We start from the raw sequence: 25,385 nt of genomic DNA, 5'->3' as shown, positions 1-25,385 counted from the left end.
TGCGCACAGCAATGCAGCAAGCCTTAAACGGCAGGCTAATCACCACCAGCGCTGCTGCACAAAAGCAAAAATCTTCACCTTTCACTGCACACTAACTACAGTAAAAAGCACTATCAGCAGAAGCAGTTTTTTTTTTTCTTTTTGCCTTCCTAACGCTCTCCCTACAGAATCATCATCATCAGCAGCAGCTCTCCCTATTCTGAGATCAGCATAAGTAAGATGGCGGTCGGCGTGCACGCCCTTTTATACCCCCTGTCACGCCCCCAAAGCAAGCCAATCACTTGCATGCCCTTCTCAAAGATGGTGGTGACCGCTGCCAATGTCATCACGTTGCCCACAGTGTCTGTTCTTCCTGATTGGCTGAAAAAGGGCGCTAAAGCATCTTTTGAAACGCGACTTTGGCGCTCTGGTCGCCGACCTCACGCTAAGGTCGGGTTTCGTTTCATGAAACCCGCGTTTGGCGAAAGTCGGTGACTTTTGAATTTTTTCGACCCGTTTCGCTCAACTCTATTTATAATACAATAGGCTGTTCACCACTGAAAGGAGCACTTGAGGGGTTAAGGAATTCTCTGACAAAGGAGGCGAATCGTCCTAGATTACAATAGGCTCCCTATGTTCAGCCTGGAGCAAATACCCTGACGAAGTGGAGCACACGATTCCCTGAAATGCATTGGTTTCCTTTTTGGCTCCTTCTGGACACCGTACTGTGTGATGCCACACTCTTTTTCCAGTGAAGCCGTACATCTTGGATTCAGGTATCCAAGGAGGCTACCGGCTGGAGTGTGCACTGGCTCTGCACATGCGGCTTCTCCTTCCCCTGCTGACTCGCGGAAGCGTGTGTCTGTCTAAGGACGCAGCGCTCATCACAGCAACATCGCTGCAGGCAGGATTCTACACCGACCTAAAGCTGAGTGAGTACCGCTCATTTTTAAGTTTAATAACACTGCATCACCAATGAGAGCGCTTGAAAGTATTTCACGTGAGATTCTAAACTTGGTATTTGTGTCTATAATCACCAGAGTCAGGATTTCCACTCTCTTTCTGTCTTTTTGTTACTTTGTGTCGGGGCTGTCAGTCTCTGCTGCAATCACCTGTGTTCATTTTCCTTAATCAAGCTTCCACTTAAGCATGCTAGTTCCTCCTCCCAGTGTCAATCATACACTTGCTTTTGCCTGTGGAAGATTGATCCCTCTGCGCCAGTGGCGTATCTACAAAGTTATGGGCCCCAATGCAAACTTTCAAATGGGGCCCCCATGCCAAAATACACGCACATCTCTGCCCCGTCCACCTCGCGCACGCGCGGCTCCGCTCCGTACACCTCGCACACGCGCGGCTCCGCTCCGTACACCTCGCACACGCGCGGCTCCGCTCCGTACACCTCGCACACGCGCGGCTCCGCTCCGTACACCTCGCACACGCGCGGCTCCGCTCCGTACACCTCGCACACGCGCGGCTCCGCTCCGTACACCTCGCACACGCGCGGCTCCGCTCCGTACACCTCGCACACGCGCGGCTCCGCTCCGTACACCCATGGCTATGCTTCCCTGTGTGAACATTGCCACATACGGATTATTTTTTTGCACTGGTGTGCCACACGGCCAATCCCTGATTGTAGGCTGGCTGTCTCATTAGGTATTATTGCACCTGTGCAGTTGCCATTTTACTTGGGTCCGCTGCATTTGTATTGAGGTCTGTCTATACAGGTAAGCATTGCAGCCTGTTTTTGTTTTTTTCTCAAATATTGGAGGATTTTTTCCTCTTTCTGTGGTTTTCATGTTGGAGTAGGACTGGCAAGTGTAAGGAACTTTGACGTTAGTTTGCAGCTTATGTATTATGGCCATAATATTAACCAATACCTTACATATATTGATATGTTTGTTGTGCACTGTATATCTTTTCAGGGTGCAGTTGGGCCCAAATGGTTCTGTAAACTGTGGCCTCTGTTCACACGGGATGCATTCTAGTTATCACTGGGCAGCCCCCCTATATGGTGTTACTTAGGCCTGGATCACACTTCTGTTTTTTTAAATCTGTCGTTTTCCGTTAAACGGATCTGCCATGTTTTTGGCGGATCCGTTTTTTTCCCCCATAGACTTGCATTAGCGGCTACCGCGGATCCGTCAAAAAGACAGATCCTAACTGTTCCGTTAGCGGCAAAAAACGGAAACGGATCCGTTTGGCGGACACAAAAAACGGATGTGTGAAACAGGGCTAAGAGGCTGTGAACCATACGCTCTGCATTCCCTGTGTGAACACTGCCACCTGCGGATTATTTTTTCTGCACTGGTGTACCACACGGCCAATCCCTGATTGTAGGCTGGCTGCTTCATTTGGTATTTATACACCTGTGCAGTTGCCATTTTACTTGGGTCCGCTGCACTCTGATGCATTTGTATTGAGGTCTGTCTATACAGGTAAGCATCTCTGCCTGTTTTTTTTCTACGCGCCGCACACCCCATACACACACAGCTCCGCTCTGCACACTCCATGAACACATGGCTCCGCTCCGTACACACCCAGCTCCGCTCTGCACACCCCATGAACACATGGCTCCGCTCTGCACACCCCATACACACGCGGCTCCGCTCTGCACACCCCATACACACGCAGCTCCGCTCTGCACACCCCATACACACGCAGCTCCGCTCTGCACACCCCATACACACGCAGCTCCGCTCTGCACACCCCATACACACGCAGCTCCGCTCTGCACACCCCATACACACGCAGCTCCGCTCTGCACACCCCATACACACGCAGCTCCGCTCTGCACACCCCATACACACGCAGCTCCGCTCTGCACACCCCATACACACGCAGCTCCGCTCTGCACACCCCATACACACGCACCTCCGCTCTGCACACCCCATACACACGCACCTCCGCTCTGCACACCCCATACACACGCGGCTCCGCTCTGCACACCCCATACACACACGGCTCCGCTCTGCACACCCCATACACACACGGCTCCGCTCTGCACACTCCATGAACACACAGCTCCGCTCTGCACACCCCATACACACCCGGCTCCGCTCTGCACACCCCATACACACCCGGCTCCGCTCTGCACACCCCATACACACCCGGCTCCGCTCTGCACACCCCATACACACCCGGCTCCGCTCTGCACACCCCATACACACCCGGCTCCGCTCTGCACACCCCATACACACCCGGCTCCGCTCTGCACACCCCATACACACCCGGCTCCGCTCTGCACACCCCATACACACCCGGCTCCGCTCTGCACACCCCATACACACACGGCTCCGCTCTGCACACCCCATACACACACGGCTCCGCTCTGCACACCCCATACACACCCGGCTCCGCTCTGCACACCCCATACACACCCGGCTCCGCTCTGCACACCCCATACACACCCGGCTCCGCTCTGCACACCCCATACACACCCGGCTCCGCTCTGCACACCCCATACACACCCGGCTCCGCTCTGCACACCCCATACACACACGGCTCCGCTCTGCACACCCCATACACACACGGCTCCGCTCTGCACACCCCATACACACACGGCTCCGCTCCGCACACCCCATACACACACGGCTCCGCTCCGTACACCCCATACACACACGGCTCCGCTCCGCACACCCCATACACACACGGCTCCGCTCTGCACACTCCATGAACACACAGCTCCGCTCTGCACACCCCATACACACCCGGCTCCGCTCTGCACACCCCATACACACCCGGCTCCGCTCTGCACACCCCATACACACCCGGCTCCGCTCTGCACACCCCATACACACCCGGCTCCGCTCTGCACACCCCATACACACCCGGCTCCGCTCTGCACACCCCATACACACACAGCTCCGCTCTGCACACCCCATACACACACAGCTCCGCTCTGCACACTCCATGAACACATGGCTCCGCTCCGTACACACCCAGCTCCGCTCTGCACACCCCATACACACCCAGCTCCGCTCTGCACACCCCATACACACCCAGCTCCGCTCTGCACACCCCATACACACACAGCTCCGCTCTGCACACCCCATACACACACAGCTCCGCTCTGCACACCCCATACACACACAGCTCCGCTCTGCACACTCCATGAACACATGGCTCCGCTCCGTACACACCCAGCTCCGCTCTGCACACCCCATACACACCCAGCTCCGCTCTGCACACCCCATACACACCCGGCTCCGCTCTGCACACCCCATACACACCCGGCTCCGCTCTGCACACCCCATACACACCCGGCTCCGCTCTGCACACCCCATACACACCCGGCTCCGCTCTGCACACCCCATACACACCCGGCTCCGCTCTGCACACCCCATACACACCCGGCTCCGCTCTGCACACCCCATACACACACGGCTCCGCTCTGCACACCCCATACACACACGGCTCCGCTCTGCACACCCCATACACACACGGCTCCGCTCCGCACACCCCATACACACACGGCTCCGCTCCGTACACCCCATACACACACGGCTCCGCTCCGCACACCCCATACACACACGGCTCCGCTCTGCACACTCCATGAACACACAGCTCCGCTCTGCACACCCCATACACACCCGGCTCCGCTCTGCACACCCCATACACACCCGGCTCCGCTCTGCACACCCCATACACACCCGGCTCCGCTCTGCACACCCCATACACACCCGGCTCCGCTCTGCACACCCCATACACACCCGGCTCCGCTCTGCACACCCCATACACACCCGGCTCCGCTCTGCACACCCCATACACACCCGGCTCCGCTCTGCACACCCCATACACACCCGGCTCCGCTCTGCACACCCCATACACACCCGGCTCCGCTCTGCACACCCCATACACACACGGCTCCGCTCTGCACACCCCATACACACACGGCTCCGCTCTGCACACCCCATACACACACGGCTCCGCTCTGCACACCCCATACACACACGGCTCCGCTCTGCACACCCCATACACACACGGCTCCGCTCTGCACACCCCATACACACACGGCTCCGCTCTGCACACCCCATACACACACGGCTCCGCTCTGCACACCCCATACACACACGGCTCCGCTCTGCACACCCCATACACACACGGCTCCGCTCTGCACACCCCATACACACACGGCTCCGCTCCGCACACCCCATACACACACGGCTCCGCTCCGCACACCCCATACACACACGGCTCCGCTCCGCACACCCCATACACACACGGCTCCGCTCCGCACACCCCATACACACACGGCTCCGCTCCGCACACCCCATACACACACGGCTCCGCTCTGCACACCCCATACACACACGGCTCCGCTCTGCACACCCCATACACACACGGCTCCGCTCTGCACACCCCATACACACACAGCTCCGCTCTGCACACCCCATACACACACAGCTCCGCTCTGCACACCCCATACACACACAGCTCCGCTCTGCACACCCCATACACACACAGCTCCGCTCTGCACACCCCATACACACACAGCTCCGCTCTGCACACCCCATACACACACAGCTCCGCTCTGCACACCCCATACACACACAGCTCCGCTCTGCACACCCCATACACACACAGCTCCGCTCTGCACACCCCATACACACACAGCTCCGCTCTGCACACCCCATACACACACAGCTCCGCTCTGCACACCCCATACACACACAGCTCCGCTCTGCACACCCCATACACACACAGCTCCGCTCTGCACACCCCATACACACACAGCTCCGCTCTGCACACCCCATACACACACAGCTCCGCTCTGCACACCCCATACACACACAGCTCCGCTCTGCACACTCCATGAACACATGGCTCCGCTCCGTACACACCCAGCTCCGCTCTGCACACCCCATACACACCCAGCTCCGCTCTGCACACCCCATACACACACAGCTCCGCTCTGCACACCCCATACACACACAGCTCCGCTCTGCACACCCCATACACACACAGCTCCGCTCTGCACACTCCATGAACACATGGCTCCGCTCCGTACACACCCAGCTCCGCTCTGCACACCCCATACACACCCAGCTCCGCTCTGCACACCCCATACACACCCAGCTCCGCTCTGCACACCCCATACACACCCAGCTCCGCTCTGCACACCCCATACACACACAGCTCCGCTCTGCACACCCCATACACACACAGCTCCGCTCTGCACACCCCATACACACACAGCTCCGCTCTGCACACTCCATGAACACATGGCTCCGCTCCGTACACACCCAGCTCCGCTCTGCACACCCCATACACACCCAGCTCCGCTCTGCACACCCCATACACACCCAGCTCCGCTCTGCACACCCCATACACACCCAGCTCCGCTCTGCACACCCCATACACACACAGCTCCGCTCTGCACACCCCATACACACACAGCTCCGCTCTGCACACTCCATGAACACATGGCTCCGCTCCGTACACACCCAGCTCCGCTCTGCACACCCCATACACACCCAGCTCCGCTCTGCACACCCCATACACACCCAGCTCCGCTCTGCACACCCCATACACACACAGCTCCGCTCTGCACACCCCATACACACACAGCTCCGCTCTGCACACCCCATACACACACAGCTCCGCTCTGCACACCCCATACACACACAGCTCCGCTCTGCACACCCCATACACACACAGCTCTTATAAGTGCTCTATATGTAGCTGGATAATAGCGAGAAAATAGCAATTAGAAATAGACAATTGTAAGACCTCAGAAGAAGTGCTTAAGGGAAAAAAAAAAAAAATTAATATATATATATACTGGTGGCAATCTTAGTTCCAACCTGAACAATCATTAAAAACTAAAAAGGCATGAGTGAGGGTAAAAACATGAAATCACTGAACAGGTTATATACTGCAGGGTACTTCTCCCTGATAGCAGCTAAAAAAAAAGTCAAATTGCAGCCTGTGAACGGCTGTGCAGAGTAGCCGCAATAGTAAATGCACAAGTCAGAGAGCGGTACCTGTAAAGAGAATGCGATGTGAAGTCCTCACTCCAGTAAGCGGTGCAGGTTAAAATAGCGCTTTTTGCTCCAGCGCTTGGAAAAAGAGGGGGAGGGGGGGGGGGTTTGTACACTGGGGTATAGACGAGTTACAGGGGCTGCCCCGGCCGGTGGCAGCCTCCTGTCAGTGCACCTCCAGCTGTGGAGCAGACGTGAGCGGCCTCTCGTGCTCCCGGCGTCTGTGAGCTGCTCCAGGTGTACAGGACCTTCGTGATGTGAGTCAGCACATGACCACATCGGTTTCACTTGCTGGTGTTTGCGGCGGGGACCAATGGACTTTCCAACATGCTTCAAAGACTAATTGTCTTCTTCCTCATAACCACCTAATTTAGATTTCCCTCTTCTTTATGAGTGTTTCAAGCGCACACTAATATTATGAATTATAAACTTGTATTGAGGGTCGGCCAGAGCCAACAATACAACAGAAAAGTATTGTTTAGAATTGAAGAATTGGGAGCCAGAGGTGGGCGGCTTACGCACCCGGATATGTTTGCCATCAAGGGCCCCAATACAATTTGGAAACTGGCAGTCCTCCTCAAAGTCCCTTGATATCCTCAACCAGTCTTCCATCCTGGGCTCGGGCATGACCACTTGATGGAGTCTTGTCCAGATTTCTGTACATGTTGACCTCACTATGCCTGAAATGGTAGATCTACCAATCAGAAACTCATGGTGGAGGGCGGCATAAGACAGGCCAGTGGCCAGGAAGCTGAAGAACAACAGAAAAGGATGATTTTAGAATGCACAAATTACAAAAAAAAAAACAACAGGTACATACATACCAAACTTGTTAGGATTTCAGATCTACTAACACACATATTTGGTCGCACAATGACTACGTGATATTCAGGACATATTCCACATAACATTCTGGTCTGTAAGCTTAAACATATCTGGAATAAGATGAGGGCATTAAACTTAGTCTAATAAGCCAAAAATACATACTTTAGCCAACACATCATGAACATAGAGAATGTGGTTGTGTAGCACAAACCGTATTGTGAGTAGAAGTCGCACCTCTGCAGATATGGCTTTGCGCATCCTTTTGTCCTGAAAGGTCATCCCAGGGCGCACTGTCTCCAAGAGTCGATCAAATGTGGAAATGCTCATGCGACAGTATTGGTAGAATTTCTCCGGATGATCCCGCAGAGAAGAACAGAGGCGGTGAAAATGACCTCTTGTGAGTCGGTGCCTCAAAAGTGGATGGACCCACATGCGTCTCCTCCTCTGCGGATCCACTATCACTGGGTATGGTTGCCCAAAGCGGCGTGACAAAAGCCAGTTGAAGAGAACCTGCTCAGTTGTGGTGAAAGTCAGACTGTCGGCCATGTTGCACATACAACACAAACACACCTAGTCAAGGCAAGGTCACAAATGGACAGAATGGAGGCAGCCACCTGTTCCTGAGTGTATAAATAGGGTGCAGGCTAATGAGTTAAATAGTTAGCAGGCCTCAAAACCGTTAAATGTCCATTTTGCAAGCCTGCGAGAAAATCTCGCCATACGGATTACATACGGATGCTGACATGCGCAAAATACGCGACCACACCTTGATTACGGATGACATACGGAGCACTGTTTAGGGGTCATTCATCCATATTACGCCTGTAAACTACGGACCGTATTTTGCGTCGGTTAGTGTGACCCAAGGCCTATAAGTAAAAAGCCTGTTGCACTGATTCCTATAACAAATTGCCCCTTGGTCAGGGTGCAGATGGATGCTTATAGTAAATCACGGATGGGTAAACTTCTCAAAGCACATACAAATTGGATTTAGAAAAATAAATATATATGGCATATACAGTATAGACTGATCTAGCTACATAAGAGGAATGAGTGCTGAGCTCTGTGAGCACAAGGCTAATAATTGTAGCCCTCCGTATCAAGTTCAAAGCCACTCAGTGAAGATCTATTAGAGGATTTATTACTTGGTATTAGAGAATGCTCATTGGTGATGCAATGTTAGTATGCCGTGGGTTTGTAACTTACGATCAAATATGCGCTCTGTGCTTTCCAGGCTGGTTGTGACGCAAGTCATAGTACTAAATATATATACTACTTACTGTAAGTAAAGGGAGGTCAAACAATCCGCGGTCAGGTCCAGGAAATGGCGCAGTACGACAAAGGGAAGTCAGAGACTAAGTCAATACACGATCCGAGGTCAGGAAAGCCAGAAAGACAAATCAGTTTACAGGGAGCAGGCACAAGCGAAGTCAGGTCACAGGCAAAGGGTCTGAGTCCAGGAAGAGAATCAAGTCAAGCTGGGTCAGGCATAGAGCGCAGAGCAGGGGTGTAACTACCGCGGTCGCCACTGCGACTGGGCCGGGGGGAGTCAGGGGACTGCAGGTCAGACCATGTTATCTCCCAAGTCCGAACCATGCCGATTCTCACGGGACAGTTCCGTTTCTGACGCCCCGTGCCCCGCATTGAGCCGCCACGCCCCCCCCATTATCGCCCTCCCAGATGGACCCCCCCGCAGCCTGCAATGTGGGACCTGTGATGAGGTCAAAGGAGGGGAGGAGTCAGGAGTCACATGATCAGGAGCCTCGTTGTCTGCAGGACTTTGCTGTGCTGGTTGTCATGGTGCTGGATGAGGTAAAGTTTCTGTGTGGGGTCAGGAGAGGTTTACAGTGTGGCTGTAGCAGAGCTGTGTGTGTATGAGGTGTATGGAGCGAAGATGTGTGTGTGTATGGGGTGTGCAGAGTGGAGCTATGTGTGTATGAGGTGTACGGAGCGAAGATGTGTGTGTACAGAGGAACCGTGTGTGTATGGGGTGTGCGGAGCGGAGCTGTGTGTGTATGGGGTGTGCGGAGCGGAGCTGTGTGTGTATGGGGTGTGCGGAGCGGAGCTGTGTGTGTATGGGGTGTGCGGAGCGGAGCTGCGTGTGTATGGGGTGTGCGGAGCGGAGCTGCGTGTGTATGGGGTGTGCGGAGCGGAGCTGCGTGTGTATGGGGTGTGCGGAGCGGAGCTGCGTGTGTATGGGGTGTGCGGAGCGGAGCTGCGTGTGTATGGGGTGTGCGGAGCGGAGCTGCGTGTGTATGGGGTGTGCGGAGCGGAGCTGCGTGTGTATGGGGTGTGCGGAGCGGAGCTGCGTGTGTATGGGGTGTGCGGAGCGGAGCTGTGTGTGTATGGGGTGTGCGGAGCGGAGCTGTGTGTGTATAACTTGCTTTTATTTGTGAAAAAAACGGAAATTGGGCAAAAATTTTGAAAATTTTCCAACTTTTGAATTTTTATGCCCTTAAATCACAGAGATACGGCACACAAAAAACTTGATAACTAACATTTCCCACATGTTTACTTTACATCAGCACAATTTTGGAACCCAAATTTTTTTTTTCTTAGGAAGTTATAAGGGTTAAAAGTTGACCAGCGATTTCTCATTTTTGCAACACCATTTTATTTTTACGGACCACATCACATTTGAAGCCACTTTGAGGGGTCTATATGATAGAAAATACCCAAAAGTGACACCATTCTAAAAACTGCACCCCTTAGGGTGCGTGCACACGCTGCGGATTCCGCTGCGTTTCCGCAGCGGTTTTGGCCGTTGCGGACCCGCAGCAGCTTTAGCTGCGGTGTACAGTACCATTCAAATGAATGGGGAAAAAAAACCGCTGTGCCGACGCTGCGGAAAAATCCGCGCGGATTTGCTGCGGTTTTGAATCCGCAGAAAGAATTGCATGTCAATTCTTTCTGCGGAAACCGCTGCGGGTTCCTATCTCCACCATTGTGGAGATAGTGAATCCGCAGGACCAAACCGCAGGCAAAACCGCAGATAATCCGCAGGTCTTTTGACCTGCGGATTATCTGCGGTTTTTGCAAAATCCGTGCGGATTAATCCGCAGCGTGTGCACACACCCTAAAGGTGCTCAAAACCACATTCAAGAAGTTTATTAACCCTTCAGGTGCGTCACAGGAATTTTTTGAATATTTAAAAAAAATGAACATTTAAATTTTTTCACAAAAAAAATACTTCAGGTTCAATTTTTTTATTTTACCAAGGGTAACAGGAGAAATTGGACTGCAAAAGTTATTGTGCAATTTGTCCTGAGTACGCTGATACCTGATATGTGGGGGGGGAACCACTGTTTCGGCGCATGGCAGAGCTCAGAAGGGAAGGAGCGCTGTTTGACTTTTTCAATGCAAAATTGGCTAGAATTCAGATCGGACGCCATGTCTGGTTTGGAGAGCCCCTGATGTACCTAAACAGTGGAAACCTCTCACAAGTGACCCCATTTTGGAAATTAGACCCCCAAGGAACTTATCTAGATATGTGGTGAGAACTTTGAACCAACAAGGGCTTCACAGAAGTTTATAACCTACAGCGGTACAATTAAAAAATCATTTTTCCACAAAAATGATCTTTTCACCCCCAATTTTTATTTTCCCAAGGGTAACAGGAACCTAAAAGTTATTGCGCAATTTGTCCTGAGTACGATGATACCCCATATGTGGGTGTAAACGACTATTTGGGCGCATGGCAGAGCTCGGAACGGAAGCAGCGCCATTTGACTTTTTTGGCTGGAATTGAGATCGGACACCATGTCGCGATTGGAAAACCCCTGATGTACCAAAACAGTGGAAACCCCCCATAAGTGACACCATTTTGGAAACGAGACCCCCTAAGGAACTTATCTAGATGTGTGGTGAGCACTTTGAACCCCCAAGGGCTTCACAGAAGTTTATAATGCCCAGGCGTGAAAATAAAAAAATCGTATTTTTTCAACAAACATGATCTTTTAGTCACCAATTTTTTTTTTACTTTCCCAAGGATACCAGGAGAAATTGGACCCAAAAGTTGTTGTCCAATTTGTCCTGAGTACGCTGATACCCCAAATGTGGGAGACAACTACTGTATGCTCACACGTCGGGGCTCGGAAGGGAAGTAGTGATGTTTTGGAATGCAGACTTTGATGGAATGATCTGTGGGTGTCATGTGCGTTGGGAGAGCCTCTGATGTACCTAAACTATTTAAACTCCCCACAAGTGACCCCATTTTGAAAACTAGACCCCCCACGGAACTTATCTAGATGTGTGGTGAGCACTTTGAACCCCCAAGTGCTTCACAGAAATTTATAACGCCCGGGCGTGAAAATAAAAATCATTTTTTTCCACAAAAATGATATTTTTGCCCACATTTTTTTATTTTCCTAAGGGCAACAGGAGAAATAGGACCCCAAAAGTTGTTTTGCAATTTGTCCTGAGTAGGCTGATACCCCATATGTGGGGGTAAAACCCTGTTTGGGCGCATGGCAGAGCTTGGAAGGGAAGGAGCACCATTTGACTTTTTCAACGCAGAATTTGGCTGGAATTGAGATCAGACGCAATGTTGCATTTGGAGAGCACCTGATGTGCCCAAACAGTGGAAACCCCCAATTCTAACTCCAACCCTAACCCCAACACACCCCTAACCCTAATCTGAGCCCTAACCCTAATGGAAAAATGGAAATAAATACTTTTTTTTTAGTTTTATTGTTTTTCCCTAACTAAGGGGGTGATAACGGGGGGTTTGATTTACTATTTATGGCGGTTTTTATGTTTGGCGGCTGTCACACGCTAAAAGACGCTTTTTATTGTAAAACTAGTTTTTGCATCACCACATATTGAGAGCTATAATTTTTCCGTATTTTGACCCACCGAGTTATGTGAGGTCTTATTTTTTGCGGGACGAGTTGACGTTTTTATTGGTACCATTTTCGGGCACGTGACATTTTTTGATCGCTTTTTATTCCGATTTTTGGGACGCAGAATGAACAAAAACCAGCGTTTCATGAATTTCTTTTGGGGGGGTGCGTTTACACCGTTCCGCGTGCGGTAAAATTGATAAAGCGGTTTTATTCTTCGGGTCAGTATGGTTACAGCGATACCTCATTTAGGTCGTTTTTTATGTTTTGGCGCTTTTATGCAATGAAAACCATTTTATATAAAAAAATAATTATTTTTGCATCGCTTTATTCTGCGAGCTATAACTTTATTTTTTCTCTGATGATGCTGTGTGGCGGCTCGTTTTTTGGGGGACAAGATGACGTTTTCAGCGGTACCATGGATATTTATATGCGTCTTTTTGATCGCGCGTTATTGCACTTTGTTTGGCGGTATGATAATAAATCATTAGTTTTTGCTTTTGTTTTTTATTTTTTAAGGGGTTGGCTAAAGGGGTTAACTAATGGGACAGTTTTATAGGGCAGGTCGTTACGGACGCGGCAATACCAAATATGTTTACTTTTATTTATTTTTTTATTTCCAAAAAATGAATTTATTAGGGATTTTTTTTTTTTTTTAACTTTATTACATAGTACCAGTTGGGACATCACAGATCACTGTGACAGATCAGCGATCTGTCACAGGCACTGCACAAGGCTTCCTCCTTGCCTGCGCTTTGCAGGCATGAGGAAGCCAGCTCCCTGCAGGCCCCCGAAGGTCCCCGTCGCCATCTTGGACCGATCCGGAGACCTGCAGGGATGGAGCCCCCTGCAGCAGCGCTGCACATTGCGCTGCTGTGGGAGGCTCAGGGAAGCACGGTGGGAGCCCCCTCCCTGACGATGCTTCCCTTTAACCCCCGGTACACCGCGATCATGTTTGATTGCGGTGTGCAAGGGGTTAACGTGTCGGGGCGGTCCGTGACCGCCCCTGACACATTGTGCCGGGTGTCAGCTATGATAATCAGCTGACACCCGGCCGCTATCAGCGGCGCTCACCACGTGGGCGCCGCTGATCGCTGTGATGTACTATCCCGTCCCTGGGAATTAAGTCCCAGGGCACATGGACGGGATAGTACGTCTGATGGCAGAAATGGGTTAAGGGCATAAAAATTAAAAGTTTGAAAATTGCCAAATTTTGGCCAAATTTTTGTTTTTTACACAAACACAAGTCATATCTAAGAAATTTTACCACTATCATGAAGTACAATATGTCATGAAAAAACATTCTCCGAATCACCGGGATCCATGGAAGTGTTCCAGAGTTATTACCTTATAAGGGTGGTTTCACATTAGCGCTTTTTAAGCGCACGCACGGCCGGGGGTAGCTCCGCCCCCGAGCCGGCTCTCTGCCTGGCGTGCCCGCCCCTTGCTTGTAGCGCCGCCTCCTAGCGCACAGCGGCGCCTGCGATCGGCGCACCCTATCTTTAGCATAGGGTGCGCAGATCGTGCGCAGGCCGTGCGCTAGTTGCGCTTTGACCTGCGCTGCGCACTTTTGACGTTGCGCCGTGCACGCCAAAATCAAACTTTTCGGATTTTGGCGCGCACGGCGCACCGTCAAAAGTGCGCAGCGCAGGTCAAAGCGCAACTAGCGCACGGCCTGCGCATGAACTGCGCACCCTATGCTAAAGATAGGGTGCGCCGATCGCAGGCGCCGCTGTGCGCTAGGAGGCGGCGCTACAAGCAAGGGGCGGGCACGCCGGGCAGAGAGCCGGCTTGGGGGCGGAGCTACCCCCGGACGTGCGTGCGCTTAAAAAGCGCTAATGTGAAACCACCCTAAACTATCAGTGGTCAGAATTGTAAAAATTGGCCTTGTCATTAACGTGCAGACGGATAAAGAGCTTAATTCTGCCACCAAATCTCTACAAAAGTGCAGTGAAAAGTGATTTAAAGTTTTAAACATCGAATTTACCACCAAAATGGTATCAATAAAAATATCAGCTCCCCAAGCAAAAAAAATCAAGCTCTGATCCCCACTCTATCAATTGAAGACAAATAAGTTATATGTCTCAGAATATGGGGACATAAACCAATTATTACAAATTTCTGATGTTTATTTTTCACCGCTGATATGAAATAATTAAAGAAAAACCTATGGATGTTTGGTATCGCCGTAATGGTACTGACCTGAACAATCATGATTCCAATTTTAACAAAATGAATGAAAAAAAAAATCGATGGCGTCATTGGGGAGGTCTTCTTTTTTTTTTTTTTTTCCCACCAATATACCGGACATTTTTTTTCTGTTTTTCGATATTATATGTTAAACTGAATGCTGTTATTCAAAAGTAAAATTTTCCCATGAAAAAAACAAGCCCTTGTACGGCGATGGAAATAGAAAAATACAAGATATGGTTCCTGGAAGAAAGGAAGCAAGAAAAAAAAACCAGAAAAACGCAAAAATTAAAGTTTGCTCCATTATGTAATCTCCAAGTGTTTTAATAAATAATCCATTAGGAATTCTGCATATTGTCTATTCGGCGAAGACAGAATCCTCGAATCACATGGGATTACAGGTGCAGGCTGTGTCTCTCTTGGTGAACTTTGCCTGGCTGTAAAACCTTCTTGTTTTCTCGTCAGTCCAGCTGCAGCTCGTATCGGGATCGTGTGGTGACACCATGTCTGGTGAGACTTCATTTTCACAAATTGATTTTGTACCTGCCACGGCTGAAGACTATGAAGCAGTGATGTCCATCTCTGGTGGGATATACAACGGAACGGACTATCTGCCTTTTAAGTACCAAGCTTGGCTGAAGGACCCACAGAGAAGAATGTTTCTGGCCAAGTGTGAAGGAAAAGTGGTAAGTAAAGGGTAATAGAAAAATTAAGGATCAGGCATGTCGAAACCCAACAAGCCAAATCCAATCCTTCTTCTCCTCAGTCATCAGTGAGAAGTCACCATTAACGTTTGGCACTGACTGGGCAAAAATATTTTATGATAGACATACATCGAGATTTACATACAAGAACCTGTCAAGAGGCTTAAAATTATTCTGGGAATCACTCTTTTTTTTTTTTTTTTTTTTTAAGTAAGACCATTTTGATTTTGGGGTCCAGATTATTTGGTTCCATTTCTCTTTCTCAATGACTTGTTTATTTGACCAGTGCCCCTCAATGCCCTGGCTTTTCACATCCTAATAAATGTAGCAGTTTCAAAAACTGAATTGTAGTCCTAGAAATTCCTTTGTCTAACAGGACTTCTACCCCAGAAAGAATAGCAGGGGGAAAGTACTGCCATCACTCTACACCAGCTCAATTAAACCCTCACGTGCCATGGTAAATAGCGACCGTGGAATATAAGGAGTTTGACAGAGGGAGATTGCTCCCTCTGTCACTGCATCAGCTCCCACAATGTGATTTCAAAGAGCTGATATCGGTATGGAATTTGCTATGGGAACAAGAGGCCTAACAAGAGCCTAAAGTTCTGCCATAGATCAAGCCTTAATAAATTGTGTATAAGGCCTCATTCGCATGTAGGAGTGGGCCATGACAGCAGTAGTGGCAGAGCCTAGCTGGCTTTTGCATGCCCTGGCCTTTCCCACGTGGAAATTACATTCTTCAAGCAACGTACTTGCCTGCTCATTCCCTGCATCATTAGAGTCTCCACTCTGGTCCTTAGTTACCTCTGGCTGCTTCTGAATAATCAGAGACACAGTCCAGGTGCAACTCAAAACACAAAACTTTACTCTCATATCTTCTCAGCACTTCCAGATCCATTACAGCATTAACAACAGGTTTCATATCGTACGTCACTTCAGCTTTCCCTGTACTCTTCTCCCTGTCACATAGCTCGAGACCGCGCCCCACCGTAGTATATGGTTTTCCAGCATCTTCCCTGGTCAGATGTTCTGTTTTCTGGGGTTCCCTCATCGTTTCGCCCTGGCTTTGAGGGCATCAGCCCATGCAATCACCTGCCACATTGTGAGTGACCTGCTTGTCTGTCCTGCCGTGACTTCTCCTTTAATGCTCACTTTTGTGGCTCTAACTTCTGTGACTGATGCAGCTGTAACAACGCTATTTTCGAGAAACATTATCAAGTTATCGTTCAGTAAATACTCTGCGTTTGAATGACGGTCTCCTTTATGAACACAACGCGAGTACTCTGAACCCTTTTTGGTCATTCCGTAGTTAGTAGCTTTCAGAGACCATCCATTTTCCCTTATCACAAGTAGTAATCCTTCCCAGCCACCTACTCGTACTTTATAAGCCTTTCACTTTTAGTCCTTTTTTACTAGACATTGATCATGGAATTTTTTTTGTTCAATGACTGAGAGAGGAAGAACTGTGAAAAATAACGCAGAGAATAATCTACTTTCTTTGTCCATATCCATCAACCTTTAAGAAAGGACGTAAGCGTCTCCATAGAGATAAATGATTTCCGCATCAGTTTCCATTTCTCCTTCATTCATCTATCAAGCTCGGAATGGTGGTGACACATAATACTCTATTGCGCTCTACCAAATATTAAACATGTGAGGGTTAGATCATAAAATATAGCAAACTTGAACAGAAAGATTAAAAAAAAAACATTTAAAAAAAATTAATTTGTAGCCCTTAAAGACTTATCAAGGTCTATTTATTGTAAAATTCAACCTTTATTTTTTCCAATCCTGTAGGATTTTAACTGCCTTGGTCAAACATGGTGAGTGGTGTAGACCCCACAGATTCCTAAGTTTGTGACCCAGTCACCTCTATATTGTCGCACTGTGCTCAGACTTTACAATTGACTAGAGACTCTTAGAAGCTACCAGGCCGGACTGGCCATCTGGCAAATGCCAGGAGGGCCTGTCCCGACCATGGGCTGCATTGTGTGCTACGCTGTTTACAGAATTGGCCCATACTGTTAATAGTTGTGATGGAGAACAGAGCCACCGACTCTGTCTCTTACTGCAGCAGGCTCCCTATTAGATCGCAATCTGATGGAGGCCGACGCCTCACGGGGGTGATATCGGTGGTGCAATTATGTCACTACATCGTGCCAACAGCGTCCACTGCTAGACCAGATAGAAAAGTGGATGAAGGATGAGGTGTTTAGATTACATGAGTAAAAGGTTTTTTATTTTTGGGGGCTGTGGGGGACCATCATACTATATAGGGTGCTGTGGGGTGAACCAATTATACTATATAGGGGGCTGTGGGTGGACCTTCACTCTATATAGGAGGCTGTGGGTGGACATCTTACTGTATAATGGGCTGTGGGGTGAACTAATCCTACTATGTATGGGGCTGTGAGTGGACCATCATACTATATAGGGGGCTGTGAGTGGACCATCATACTATATAGGGGGCTGTGAGGTGGACCATCATACTATATAGGGGGCTGTGAGGTGGACCATCATACTATATAGGGGGCTGTGAGTGGACCATCATACTATATAGGGGGCTGTGAGGTGGACCATCATACTATATAATGGGCTGTGGGGTGGACCATCATACTATATAAGGGACTGTGTGGTGGACCATCATACTATATAATGGGCTGTGGGGTGGACCATCATACTATATAAGGGACTGTGTGGTGGACCATCATACTATATAATGGGCTGTGGGGTGGACCATCATACTATATAGGGGGCTGTGAGGTGGACCATCATACTATATAATGGGCTGTGGGGTGGACCATCATACTATATAAGGGACTGTGTGGTGGACCATCATACTATATAATGGGCTGTGGGGTGAACCATCATACTATGTAGGGGGCTGTGGGCTGGACATCATACTAAATGGGGGCTGTGAGGTGGACCATCATACTATATAGGGGGCTTTGGGGTGAACCAATCCTATGTATGGGGCTGTGAGTGGACCATCATACTATATAGGGGCTGTGGGGTGGACCATCATACTATATAATGGGCTGTGGGGGGACCATCATACTGTGTAGGGGGCTGTGGGGTGGACATCATACTATGTAGGGGTCGGTGAGGTGGACCATCATACTATATTGGGGGTTGTGGTATGGGCCATGATATTATATAGAGGGCTATAAGGTTAAACATCATACTATATACTGGTTTTGGGGTGGACTATCATACTATATTGGAGGCTGTGAGGTGGGCATCATACTACATAGGGTGCTGTTGGGGGATAATCGTACTACATAGGGGACTGTAGAGTGGACCAACATACTATACACTGTGTGCAGAATTATTAGGCAATTGAGAATTTTGATTACATCATCCTTTTTATACATGTTGTCCTACTGCAAGCTGTATAGGCTTGAAAGCCAAATGCCAATTATGTAAATCAGGTGATTTGCATCTCTAATGAGGGGTGTGGTCTAATGACATCAACACCCTATATAAGGTGTGCTTAATTATTAGGCAACTTCCTTTCCTTTGGCAAAATGGGTCAGAAGAGAGATCTGACGGACTCTGAAAAGTAAAAAAATTGTGCAATGTCTTGCAGAGGGATGCAGCGGTCTTGAAATTTCCAAACTTTTTGAAGTGTGATCACCGAACAATCAAGCGTTTCATGGCAAATAGCCAACAGGGTCGCAAGAAGCGTGTTGATAAAAAAAGGCTCAAAATAACTGCCCATGAATTGAGGAAAATCAAGCGTGAAGCTGCCAAGATGCCATTTGCCACCAGTTTTGCCATATTTCAGAGCTGCAATGTTACTGGAGTATCAAAAAGCTCAAGGTGTGCCATACTCGGGGACATGGCCAAGGTGAGGAAGGCTGAAAAATGACCACCTTTGAACAAGAAACATAAGATAATACGTCAAGACTGGGCCAAGAAGTATCTTAAGACTGATTTTTCTAAGGTTTTATGGACTGATGAAATGAGAGTGACTCTTGATCGGCCAGATGGATGGGCCCGAGGCTGGATCAGTAAAGGCCAGAGAGCTCCACTCCGACTCAGCAAGGTGGAAGTTGGATACTGGTATGGGCTGGTATCATCAAAGATGAACTTGTGGGACCTTTTTGGGTTGAGGATGGAGTGAAGCTCAACTCCCAGACCTAGTGCCAGGTTCTGGAAGACACCTTCTTCAAGCTGTGATACAGGAAGAAGTCGGTATCGTTCAAGAAAAACATGATTTTCATGCAGGACAATGCTCCATCACATGCATCCAAATACTCCACAGCGTGGCTGGCCAGTAAAGGTCTAAAAGAAGAAAAAATAATGACAAGGCCCCCTTGTTCACCTGATCTGAACCCCATAGAGAACCTGTGGTCCCTCATAAAATGTGACATCTACAGGGAAGGAAAACATTACACCTCTCGGAACAGTGGCTGCGGCACATTGCAATGTTGATCGTAAACAGATCAAGCAACTGACAGAATCTATGGATGGAAGGCTTTTGAGTGTCATCGCAAAGAAAGGTGGCTATATTGGTCAGTGTTTGTTTTTGAATATCAGAAATGTTTATTTCTAAATTTTGTGTTATATTGGTTTACCTGATGAAAATAAAAGTGAGATGGGTATATATTTGGTTTTTACTAAGTTGCCTAATAATTCTGCACAGTAATTGTTACCTGCACAAACAGATATCCCCCTAAGATAGCCAAATCTAAAAAAAATCCACTCCAACTTCCAAAAATATTAAGCTTTGATATTGACACATACTTTATATAGGGGCCTGTGGTGGACAAGATGCTATATATTAGTGGGCTGTGGTGAATATTATGGGATGTAGTGACCATATTACTGTGTGGGGTTTGTGGGACAATTATAGTGTGTGGTGTCATAATCTTTGGGAGTCATGAAAGGGGTATCAATGTGGGTGAGACAATTTAGGGGCTTCATTGAGGGCAAAATAAATGTGTAGGTGCCGCAATACATATCCCTCACCCTGTCTTAAAGAAGCATTCCACCCATCAAAGTTTTTATCCTCATCATATAATGCAATCATCATATTATATAGCACTGTGTACTTAAAAAAATTGCTCATTTTGCCTTTCTACCCTGCTAATTTTTCTCCTTTCTCTGCTCTATGTAGAAAACAGGAAGTTTCCTTTCCCTACATTTATCTTCCCCCTCTTCAACTCCTGTCCTAGCTGCTCCCTCTTCCCCCATGCCAGGGACTTTTGCAGTGACTCATTACTCATACAGAGAAAGTTGACCTCCTGTCTCTACACTGAGCTTAGAAGGATTCAGCTCGTTAGGTTTTAATCATGTGATGTCATAGACCTAATGGAAAAGAGAATTAGGCTAGTTTCACACTAGCGTTTATGAGCGCAGCGACGGCCTGCGCACGGCCGCCGCTAAGCCCCGCCCCCTGCCGCGCCCCGCCGGTAGCTCCGCCCACCGGTGCATGACGCTGCATGCGCCCTGCGTCCCCTATCTTTATCACAGGGGGCGCAGGCCGTGCGCAGTATGCGTTTGGCGGCGCATGCGTCCTTTTGACGGTGCGCCGACCTGCGCCAAACGCAACCTGCTGCAGTTTGGTTGCGTCGGCGCACCGTCAAAAAGGCGCATGCACCGCCAAACGCATACTGCGCATGGCCTGCACCCCCTGTGATAAAGATAGGGGGCGCATGCAGCGTCATGCACCGGTGGGCGGAGCTACCGGCGGGGGCAGGGCTTAGCGGCGGCCGTGCGCAGGCCGTCGCTGCGCTCATAAACGCTAGTGTGAAACTAGCCTTAACTGGGTAGAAAGGCAAAATGAGCAATTGTAAGTGTAGAGTGCCATATAGTAAAATATGATGATTGCAATATATTAAGAGGATAAAAATTTTGATGGGGGGAGTCAGGGCCGGCTCCAGGTTGTCGTGGGCCTCAGGTGAAAAAGTCTCAGTGGGCCTTTATAACACATACCACAATTCATGATTCACAGATACAGCAGAGAAATATGGGTACAGTACAATGCCAAAGATTTCACTTCTTACATTACATGAGTGATATCTATTGTAAACTCTACAATAGGTCAGAAAAAGGACAGTATAGTCCTCCATACAAAATTATGGGCACCACATAGTCCTCCATACAGAATAATAAGCCCCATATACAGCTGTGCTCAAAGTTTACATACCCCAGAAGAATTTTTGCTTTCTTGTCCTTTTTTTCAGAGAATATGAATGATAACACCAAACCTTTTTCTCCACTCATGGTTAGTGTTTGGGTAAAACCATTTATTGTCAAACTACTGTGTTTTCTCTTTTTAAATCAAAAGGATTTAATAATGCTCCAGTATATGATGGGCCCCATATAATGCTCCATAAAGAATGGACCCCATATATTACTCCAAACATAAAAAATATGAAACATTCACCTCCCCTCGCTGGCCGCTCCTCAGCATCTTCCGGCTCTCTGCACTGTGACTTTTCAGGGAGAGAGCGCACACTAGTGACGTCATCGCGCCCTCTGACCTGAAACATCACAGAGTCAGAAGACGTGGAAGACGCTGCAGCAGAGAAAAGGGGAGAGGTGAGTATCGCAAGTTCCGGGGACCTGAGCAAGCAGGGGGACCCACTCTCAGGTGTTAGCACCAGGCCTCCATTGCACGCTGGTGTCCCTGATGACAAGTGGGCCCTCACCTGCTCAGGGCCCCCCCGGCACTTGCCTGGGTGCTGACGTTGGCACTGGGGGTGTGCTTCTTTAGAAAGTTGGGAGTTACGCCTTTCTGTGACTGTGACATTTGCTATGGGGCGCCTGTTATTTATATTTTTATATATATATATATGCCCTTCTTCAGGATCACTATTACAATAAAGAGGCGTCTCTCTCACAGCCAAACCAGATCTTCTCCCACTTTGCACTGATGAGGGGCAGTACCCCGAAACACAGTGTCTGCAAATGGAGATTCTGGCTTGGCTTTTATCCTAAGTCATGTAACTAGGCTCGTTAAAGGGTCAACATTGACTTTTAGGATTGCTACCTCCAATAAGTGGCACTAGAGTTCTAGTCCTCTTCCTCTCTGAAGAGACAATTTGCATAATTAATATGGTTTTGATTACGGTAATGCCAAAGCGTTTCTGCGCTGGCCGGTGCCAAGGTATGAAAACTAAGCGAGTCATTATCACTATAGGGGAATCAAAGAAGGCATAATAATACTAATAATAATAATAAAGCATCAGGGTGTTTTTATTGTTATGAAGTGGTACGAGGTCATTATTATAAGGGTTCAAGGGGGAGTATTATTAAATGAGGCCCAGGGGAAATATTAAAAGGAAACACTGAGGGACATTATTACTGTATGATGTGGTATAGCTGTAAGGAGGCATAGGGGAGCATTATCATTATAAGGGGGCACAGGGGGATGTTATTTCTATAGGGTGCTGTGTAATTGTAAGGAGGCGCAGCATTATTACTCTGATAAAATACAGAGGGAACATTATTACTGTGTTGGGGCACAGAGGGGGCACTGTTATTGTGTGGGGCACAATAGGAGGGTACTATTACTATTTGGGGCAAAGAAGGGGCATTATCACTGTCTAGAGCATTATTAATAGCGCTGTATGGTTTGTGTAGAATTGGAAGAATTTGAGGAGGGTCCTGGAAAAGCAGTAAGTCAAGGACATCTGTGTGTTACATTTTACGGGGTTGAATTATAGATGGAAGAAGAGGTCATGGCGGTCTGGGTCAAATGGAAAGGAAAAGTAAAAGTGATGACAATCAGCAAGAACTTAAGTAGTGAGAACCTACACAGTACACACATAGATGGTCTACAGAGCACTGGTGCAGAGCTGATATCATCATTATGTGGTCACCGTATGGTGGTGATATCAGGCCTAGTACAAGGGTTTTGATGAAAGGTTCTCCAGGCTTGAAGATAAAGTCTGCATTCACTCTATTGGTATTATTAGAAATAATAGTCTTGTAGTAAATCTTGCTTTCTCCCACGTAACGTTATATTAGTAATAGATATCCCCATCTGTTGCTCAGGGGTGGGAATAGTAAGTGCCTGTGTGCTTTCAAATGCCAGGGCTGAATTTCTGTCCCAGTCCATCCCTGGAAGCTACTTTCAGCTCATCTTGTTCTTCTTCCCCATCATGGATTGTCAGGTGGCCTTCGAGTCATTCATATTGGTTGATGATGGAACTACTGCTGTGCTGCAAGGTCTTCGGGTAGCTCCGTGGATGAGAGGACAAGGAGTGGCTGGATTGATTGAGAAGTTTTGTTTGGCTGCTCTACATTCTGACCACCCAGAGGTTAAAAGAGTCCGACTAACCCGGGGAGAGAATCCACCGGCTGCCATGCTGATGAAATACAAAGTGATCGACACTAAGGTGAATTCTGTTTATCTACTTTGTCTCTTCATCTTCCCTTCTTTTACTGTTGCCTCCTTATTTTCCACACATTCTCCCCATTACACATTTCTGACCTGTTATACCTATTTATTGCACTTCACATATTAACATTTTATCTACTCTCCAATGTCCCTTGTGTTCCCCCATTAGGCAGTGTTACCAATTCTCCTTCCCGCTGACCAGCTGAAAACAGCATTGATGTTACTGGAGTCTCGAGTGAGCAATTTGGACAGATCAAAAGAGCTAAATGTTCTGAGAGAAGAGGAAATTCTCAAATTCTTTGAGGAGTCTAAGACGAGGGAAAAATTGCTTCCTGGTGGATTCCTAGTTCAAGGCTGGCTCCCTCTTACCACTCAGAAGTCCAACCTACATCTTCTACTTAATAAAAAAGTTGTCTGGATGTATTCACATCCTGTGGAATCGAGTGACTCAGAATCCACTTCCGAGATTTCAATCAGCTTTAGTGGAACCCAATCATATATGGAAAGGTTTCTTAGTCTTGGCACCCCTCCGTATCCAGTGCCCTTTGCAAAGGGAATTTACCGCCTAGACATTGACATGTTTGGAAATGACCCATCTTGTGCCAAGGTCCATATCTTACAGCAGATGAAGGTAGCGGTACAAGCGCTGCCTGCAGGGAGTGGTGTGATCTGTGTCCTATATGCAGACGAGAGTCTCCGGGCTGAGATTGAACAACTGTGTGAAGGGTTGACTCCATTCCACATAGTGAAGGAACAGATGATATTGGAAATGGAGATTTAAGGTTGCTTGGGTTCTACTTGCGTGTCTTCGTAAGGTCTTACTTCAATGTTTGGCTGCTTTTATCATGAAAAATATCTGTCAATGCATCCAATTAATATCTATACTCTAGCTACTATAACTAAATGCTGTAATAAATGCTATGGAAATCATTTCTATGAATCTGTTTTCCAAGAGTTCCAAAGTAAAAACAGAAGATACACTATGGAGAAAAGTACTGTGCCCTCTCCATTTACAGACCTCCCATTCTACATCCACAGACAATAATATGGATATAACGGCTCCCACTTTTCTTCTGGGGAAGCTTTTGGAAGCATCTGAGGGAAGATGTGATCATTCATTCAGAAAAGCATTTATGACGTTAGACACTGGTGTTGGGGAGAGGCCGGACTCGTAATCTCCAATCTAGTTCATCCCTGTGGTGTTGGATGGGGCTAAGGCCGGGTAATATTCTTCTCCCTCGAAGTCTGTATGGACCTTGTGCACTGGGCAGAATTATGGAGAACAGAAAAGGGCCTTCCTGAAACTGTTCCCGCAAAGCTGGAAGCTACAGTGGTGGGGGCTTTACATCAGTCCATCTGACGCTCAGCATTGTGCTTGGTGAAATGGAAGCCGGTGGGGTAGTCATATCAGCCGGTGGCAATACAGGCACACCCTGACCCTCTGCTCTATTAACAGTAGTTCACTCACTTGCAAGTCAGGGTCCATTCCACACGGCCGTGGCTCCTTTTTCTT

General features: G+C 48.4%; 1 protein-coding gene across 5 annotated transcripts; it reads left to right on the top strand.

Moving 5' to 3' along the window:
* The first annotated feature begins 699 nt into the window (after positions 1-699).
* LOC141074136 (probable N-acetyltransferase 16) lies at positions 700-24,668 on the top strand. 5 transcript variants are annotated; one of them, XM_073561667.1, is made up of 4 exons: positions 700-911; positions 15,281-15,501; positions 23,646-23,870; positions 24,042-24,668. In XM_073561667.1, the coding sequence occupies exons 1-4, from the start codon at positions 800-802 to the stop codon at positions 24,651-24,653; spliced, it is 1,170 nt and encodes a 389-aa protein (XP_073417768.1). In that variant the 5' UTR covers positions 700-799; the 3' UTR covers positions 24,654-24,668. The 5 variants fall into 5 exon arrangements, with proteins under 5 accessions (XP_073417768.1, XP_073417771.1, XP_073417772.1 ...); XM_073561670.1 differs by having other exon boundaries at positions 772-911; positions 15,286-15,501; XM_073561671.1 differs by lacking the exon at positions 700-911 and adding an exon at positions 1,731-1,796.
* Positions 24,669-25,385: the final 717 nt, after the last annotated feature.

This window comes from Dendrobates tinctorius, unplaced genomic scaffold, assembly GCF_039654945.1.
Source record: "Dendrobates tinctorius isolate UK_male_01 unplaced genomic scaffold, ASM3965494v1 ptg000324l, whole genome shotgun sequence".
NCBI classification, from domain to species: domain Eukaryota; kingdom Metazoa; phylum Chordata; class Amphibia; order Anura; family Dendrobatidae; genus Dendrobates; species Dendrobates tinctorius.
The sequence above is the reverse complement of the archived record's forward strand: the minus strand, read 5'-3'. Positions and strand labels throughout refer to the sequence as shown.